Source organism: Ananas comosus, linkage group 13, assembly GCF_001540865.1.
Source record: "Ananas comosus cultivar F153 linkage group 13, ASM154086v1, whole genome shotgun sequence".
Classification (NCBI taxonomy): Eukaryota; Viridiplantae; Streptophyta; class Magnoliopsida; order Poales; family Bromeliaceae; genus Ananas; species Ananas comosus.
The window spans coordinates 1,786,564-1,793,216 of record NC_033633.1 but is presented as its reverse complement, the minus strand read 5'-3'; the positions used below and the strand labels follow the sequence as shown (position 1 = coordinate 1,793,216).

The 6,653-nt window shown below is 35.3% G+C and overlaps 2 protein-coding genes across 2 annotated transcripts; one reads left to right on the top strand and one right to left on the bottom strand.

Annotated features, from left to right (window-relative positions):
* Window positions 1,143–3,656, top strand: LOC109719149 (biogenesis of lysosome-related organelles complex 1 subunit 1). Its single transcript, XM_020245683.1, has 3 exons — window positions 1,143–1,280; window positions 2,501–2,706; window positions 3,407–3,656. The coding sequence occupies exons 1-3, from the start codon at window positions 1,181–1,183 to the stop codon at window positions 3,494–3,496; spliced, it is 396 nt and encodes a 131-aa protein (XP_020101272.1). The 5' UTR covers window positions 1,143–1,180; the 3' UTR covers window positions 3,497–3,656.
* On the bottom strand, window positions 3,925–6,289 carry LOC109719216 (cationic peroxidase 1-like). The gene is made up of 4 exons (XM_020245764.1): window positions 6,045–6,289; window positions 5,471–5,662; window positions 4,866–5,031; window positions 3,925–4,522 (listed from the first exon to the last, which is right to left on the bottom strand). Exons 1-4 carry the CDS (start codon window positions 6,249–6,251, stop codon window positions 4,137–4,139), a joined length of 951 nt encoding a protein of 316 aa, XP_020101353.1. The 5' UTR covers window positions 6,252–6,289; the 3' UTR covers window positions 3,925–4,136.

Genomic DNA, 6,653 nt, shown 5'->3' with positions numbered 1-6,653 from the left:
CAGTTAAAAAAATTAAAATATCAATTTTGCTCTTAACTTAAGGACAAATAAGAAATATTGGTGACAGTAGAGAAATATATTTGAAAAGACCAAAAGTTAAAATACTTTTTGTGCTTCTAACTTAAGGACAAATAAAAAAAGTCGGTGATGTGGAAGAGTATATTTGAAAGGACAGGATAATAATTTTATATAGGTAACAAAGTTCATTAATAGATTTTAACTATAGTGATATATTTGAAATAGATTGAAATATAAAAAAAATATTTTTAATATTAGCCTTTTAAGAGGGGTAAATCAAAAAGTCAAAAACTTTTCAGGGGTATATAAGCAATTGTTCCAAATTATTAATTTTCTTCTTATCTTTTTTGGATGAGACGTGATATCGATTGCTATAAATAAAAGGGTGTTGTCCTTATCGTATTAACTTACCTAATTTACTTTATCTTTAATATGGTAACTACAAGATTTGATTGTTAGCTAACGAATACACTGTATTTGGAAGGAGAAATTTAATAGGACTAGTCAAAGTGGTCAATGTGTTCGGTATCAATTTGGTTGACTCTTTCCTCCTCTATAATTTGAGCTCATAAAAAAGAAAAGAAGAATAGTGTAAAGCTATTTTGGATAATAATGTTTTTCTATTTGATCCTTTTGAGTTGCAATGGCTTTTTTCTCGAACAAAAGCTTAAAACTAAATTTATGCAGTAGAGTGTGCAATCAGATAACGAAACACTTATAATCTATATATTTATCGAATTTATTGCACAATAAAAAAAATTTTAGTAGTGACTTTTTTGGCTTTTCATTGCATTACATTTGACATGTAGAAAAAGTTCGTTCATTACCAATACATCGAATCATACTGAATTTCTATTTGTAAAATAAAATGAAAGCAATGTTGGATGAGACCGAACGGTATAACTCTTATTCCAGGATCTAAAAACACGAGCTATTTTAAAATCTAGGCCAAATTTAAACATGCGAAATGCGAAAAGCCGAGAAAGAAAATAAAACACAAAATCAATTAAAACCAGCCCAGAGTTATATGGCCTAGTGGGCCAATGTAAATCAAAGCCCAAATTTAAATTTAAGCCCATTTTAGCCCATTTTAGTCCAATTTGGTCTCTCTCTCTCTCTCTCTCTCTCTCTCTCTCTCTCTCTCTCTCTCTTCCTTTGAGAGATGGAGAGGGCGAGGGTGGAGGGTGGAGGCTTGGAATCGTCGCTTCTCCAAATCGTTCATGAGCACCAACACAGAGCCCTTCGAATCAGAGATCAAACGGGTTTGTTTCAGATCGCGCTAAAATTCCAATCTTTGTGTTTGTTTTTTCTAATTTCGCAAAACATACGGAGGGCTTTTGCATTTGCCTTCATTGATTGAATCGAATCTCGCTTGATAAGGGCATGTGTGACTGTGTGAGCTGTTACAAATTTGTTCCATTTGACCCAAACTTTGTGTTTGCTGTTGTAATTTGGCAAAAAATAGGGGCTTTTGCTTGTAATCTCGTTTGATCACTGCATGTATGATGGCGTGAGCTGCTAAAATTTGTTATGTTTGATCCAAAAATGAGATAAAATGGTGGAAATAGGTTATACTTAGTAAAGGGCGCTAAGGGGATGCAGTGAGTAAGAACTTACATTATGAACTGATGATGATGTCTCTAACAGTGACTATGCCGGAAAGTTAAAATTGTGAGTCGGAGCCGAGTTTAGAGATTTTGCTAGCTTTGCCAGTTATAATTTTATTATGGCCAAAATTGTTCGAGAAAAAAAACATAATTTTGAAAATATAAGCTTCTCTTATCTTCTTTTGGGTGGCTTTTCTATGTGTCTGGTTATAGTTAGGGCAACCTAGGACACTGCTAAAGCGATATTTAGGGGCATCTTAAATAAAAAGTTATTTTGGGGTGAATTTTGCTGAACTTGCATCTAGTCTAACTCATCTGATAAGTTTCACCGACTTCCAATTTCTTAACAGTCGACAACCCTAATCGTAATTACAAACCCAGCAATTTGATATCAAATTTGAATCCTCATTGGCCTCTTTTTTCGGAAGTCTCAGTAAGTCCTCTTTGATTTTCTATTTTTTAAATAAGATCTATTAGTTTGAACTTGGATTGGAACTCTCATCTAATCATACTGATTTGAAATTTGATGGTAGTAAATAATATTCGTAAATAACATAAGTGCATAATGATAAAAAAGCATTCTTGATTGAAACTAAACCAAAAACAACCATATTCTGTCTAAATTATACCGTTTGAACCTCATAATGCCAGTCGTGAAGTCTACTGAGTGTACTCTGTTTTAACTTATCAAGAATAACCATATTGATTAACCCCCCAATATGTGTATTTTGCATATTGATTAACCCCCCAATATGTGTATTTTGTGTGATATAATTGCCTCCAATAGCCTTTGAGTTCTTTGAGTTGCAACTTTGGAGCTTTACGATAATTTTGAAGCGTTATTCTAATTGCATTTTCTGTGCCTATCCATACAGATAAAGCAAAGAAGGAAGCTTTAAAAAATGCTTTCCGTGTTTCCGATCTTCTGGTCAACGTAGTTAATGGTGGAGTCGAGGAGACATTCATAAATGAGAAGCGTATTGAACTTGAAATTCGTGCTTTACTTGGTACTATCATGAGATATAAGAAGCAGATGGATCAATGGCTTGCTGCTTCTCATGCAGTTAATTCCGTTTTGAAGGTTTATTTTTCTAATATTCTATTTTTCATACTCTTCTGACTAATAGCTTCCTTCAATGGCTGTTGATGTTAGTGAGAATGTTTCCTTTAACAGTCTCGATTATTAGATAAAATTACTGCGATATAAACCAATATGATGAAAGAAACTCACCCCATTTCCTTACTGCAGTAGATTCATTTACGTAGGCACCATTTGTGATGAACCTTGAGTGAATATAAGTAAAGCCGTTTGTAAATCATAGTGTTTGCTTGGCCAGGCTTTTGGAACGGCTTTCTCCACTCTGGAGGAAGAAGCTTGACATTTGGCGAGTAAAACCTTCAATAAATGTACTTAAACTTTCTAAGTAGAAAGTTGTATGAAGATTTATAATTTCTGGGGAAACATCTGTGCAATTTGAATTGTTTGAATGGTGAGTATGTATATAGTCTGAAAACAAAATTAAAAAAATGGAAAGAATCCCCTTTTGTTCCACATCAGGAGGCTCCCTGTTTTTATGTGTTTGTCTGATTGATCTTCTTAAATTAACTCCAAACTAAAAACGGTAATAATGTTTTATGTGGTTTAAAAAACAAAAGAGATCACATCAAATAGCCTGTGAACTTTGTTTTCCTTATTTAAGAGTTCTATGGCTAACATATGAGCAAAGTGATAGTTTAGATACTCTCATATCCCTGACACATAATTTTATTCTGAGTTACAGGAGATTGGAGACTTTGAGAACTGGATGAAGATTATGGACTTTGATTGTAAAAGCATCAATGCTGCAATCCACAATATTCATCAGATGTGAGTGCATGAGCCCTAATCTACAAAAACACTACATGTATAATAATCGACGACGTTAAGAATATTTCCTCATTTTGTTCTTCTTTCTTCTCACATATGAATTGGAATCGTGTTGTAAAGAACTTTCTCGTTGAAAAGATTTCTTCTTTTTTCTTGTATTGTTATTAATGCTTTATTGATTGGACGGTTATATTAGGAGTATTAGGGTTTATTTTGTGATGTTGAATTGGAACCTGTGTACCTGAGTAAATTATGTTCTTTTTGGTGGTTAAGCAAAAGCACTGTCAATGGATTGGCAATTCAGAAAAGGGACTAAAGTAGAGTCGAACATAATGAACACTGAAATGTCTTCGCCAACAAGCTCCAGGGCCAACCAAGCATGCCTAATCCACTATTACTATATTAATTAAATGGCTCTTGGCTTTGTTCATATTGCTTTAATCATCTTCTTGTTAACTGAAAAACATGCCCTTTCATTAAAGGCAACAAAGTGCATGGAATAACCACACAACCTACATGAAACAAGCAACTTTATTTCTTCTTAGAACTTTACTAACACAACACAACACTTAAGACAGTAAAATTTCCAAGAGAAGGTAAACTTCTACCTTCTCTTGAATACTTTTAGATGCTTACACTCTTAGTTAATTAGTCTTCCGACAGTTGGTCCTTATCTCCCCACTAGATCCAGTGAGAGGACTAATGTTCCCCATATTCACCATGGCGGCAGCAAAGTCAGTATAGAACTTAACCATATTCTGAGAGTAGGTTGTGACTTGTGAGTCGGTTGAGCCGCCATCATAGAGCTGCTGATCTGAGTGCAACAGGCCCTTATTGTTCACCAGATTTTTGTAGTAGTAATTGTCAAAAACAGTTGGGGTTGATGCGTCAAGAGGGGAGAGATTATTGTCTCCGCCTGATGAGGGGCAGTTGGACTGCAGGGAGGTGGCGAGGGACGAGTCGATGTTGGTCTCATTGTAGATACGGTTCCGGAATGAGATGCATCGAGCCTGGCCTATTGTATGGGCCCCTGAGGAAGAATAGGCGTGTGGACAATAAGTTAGTGAATAATATTGATATAAAGTCACGTAGGTGAAGAAGTAGAGAAATCAGTCTAACTCGGATTTATATGTTAGCCTTTTATTTTTTACTTTTCTTAACATAAGAGCTCCCTTTTCTTTCACTGGATATGCTCTTTGAATTTAAAGCTTAACTTCGATAAATAGATAGTAGTCATAAATAAAGTATTCAAATCAAACAGAAACAAACGTAAGAAAAAGTTGATTAAAGTTAAAATCTAAAAGGTAAATTATACTATAATTCTCCTATTGAGACGCCAAAGTTACATGGTACTTAAATGAGAAAAGTGTTACCTGCGAGAGCTATCATATCTGCTGTACTTAAACCCTTGTTTGAGAAGGATGATATTAGAGCACTAAGATCAAAAGTCGGCTTAGGGATGTCACTTTTTGCTGCACTGAAGCTTGCGGTTGTCGCATCTCTTCTTCCTAGTTGAACAGTCCATGAAGGTCCACCCAACTGGGAAAATCATTCCATTATTTTGGTATTATCACATAATGAGACATGTTTAAAGCAAATAGAATGGTAGATCGAGTGAAATGAGATAAAAGTCCATATAAATGTTAGGCTTGGTTATGCTGTTGTTTCTTGATTTTAATTATATAATTTGCCCATTTGACCCACTTGTGACATCTCTGCTAGAGAAGTAGATGTTAGGTGTTCGGGAAGCTGAATTTATCTTAAGCAGGTTAGGTTTCATTAAACAACTTCACTGGAGCAACACTTCTACAAAAGCTCTGGCTAGGGCAAATAGAAAAAGGACTTACTTCTTGGCTAGAGCTTTTTGAGAAGCACTTTTGAGTACAGTTGTTTGAAGAAAGGTTAAATATTAATTTGATGTTGCAAAAATTGGCACTAATACATGATACCGTGCAAGAGGTGGCTGATCATTTCATACCGCAACAACAGAATCGCGAGCAGCCACAGCTAGGATATCAGCACATGACACGACTTGTGGGCATATCGCCTCGACATGAGATTTCATGGTGTCGATCACATCGAATCCTCGTATGGAGTTGTTGTTGGGTGAGGCAGTCTTCTCACCAGTGAAGGTGGGGGTGTCATCCAGCAGCACGGATCCATCGCAACCCTGTTGCATTTAATTAATGGTAGTTAATTACAGTAGTCTTTGATTAGTTGGAAAGAAAATTAACTAATCATCGCACGAATGGACATGATTTGGAGTTATTTAAAGATATACTTGTGCCTTTCTTCTACTAGGAGTTTATCAAATGGTCATGTTATCGTTTGGATCTTATAGTTAGAGTTTGCATTCTACAATCAATTTGCCTTTGTTGTTTCATAAGTTGAAATAGGAAGCCAAAGACATCCTTAACTACCTCTATATTGTTTACTAAACAAAGCATGAATTTGTTACAAAAGAATGCACACTAGATATCTCTTTCAAACTGAAAAAGGAATGTAAGAGCTCTTAAATGACAATGCATGTAAGATGGTTTAGTGACACTTGCATTGACGAAGCAATCGTGGAAATGAAGTCGAAGCAACGAAGCTCCCATGCGTTTCTCTTTAGCAACCGCATCATTGACAATGTATTTTATTATGTGAAATGCTCCGGGGCATGACGTGTCGTAGAACGTCGATGATAGCTGAGCTGAAACTATTGTAGCAATGAAGAAGAAGGCCAGAGAGTATGAGTAAGCATATTTGGAGGCCATTGCTTAAGATTAGTGTGTTAGGGAGAGCTTTGATGTGTGAAGTTGGTACATTTCTATAGGTATTTATAGGCATTAGGATATGCAGCCTTAGAAGGCTGAGTTTGAATTATCTTGGACCTCTTGTTGCATTGGTCAAGGTTGGAAAATTAATCATATTTAAAAGGAGTAAAGCATGCATACATCTCTCACGTATACTTTATGATTTGATCTTCAATCTTTTTCACCTACCGTAGACTACACAAAACTGAAAAGCTTATAATAATCATGTAGTATATGTGCTACAAGTATCATACTCTTATTTAAAGTTTTAAGAATGCAATGAAGGAAATAGAGGAAAGAGGAGAATGAAACACGAATATTTATGCATTTAATTAGGATTGCATACCTACTTCAATAGGACTT

Bases quoted from the DNA above. Each gene is read 5' to 3' on its own strand.
- LOC109719149 (XM_020245683.1), top strand. From the start codon at position 1,181: ATGGAGAGGGCGAGGGTGGAGGGTGGAGGCTTGGAATCGTCGCTTCTC. The intron at 1,281-2,500 runs GTTTGTTTCAGA...CTATCCATACAG, and splicing joins TCGAATCAGAGATCAAACGG to ATAAAGCAAAGAAGGAAGCT. The intron at 2,707-3,406 runs GTTTATTTTTCT...TCTGAGTTACAG, and splicing joins CAGTTAATTCCGTTTTGAAG to GAGATTGGAGACTTTGAGAA.
- LOC109719216 (XM_020245764.1), bottom strand. From the start codon at position 6,251: ATGGCCTCCAAATATGCTTACTCATACTCTCTGGCCTTCTTCTTCATT. The intron at 5,663-6,044 runs GCAAGTGTCACT...TAAATGCAACAG, and splicing joins TCCACGATTGCTTCGTCAAT to GGTTGCGATGGATCCGTGCT. The intron at 4,523-4,865 runs GTAACACTTTTC...ATTCTTCCTCAG, and splicing joins AGATATGATAGCTCTCGCAG to GGGCCCATACAATAGGCCAG.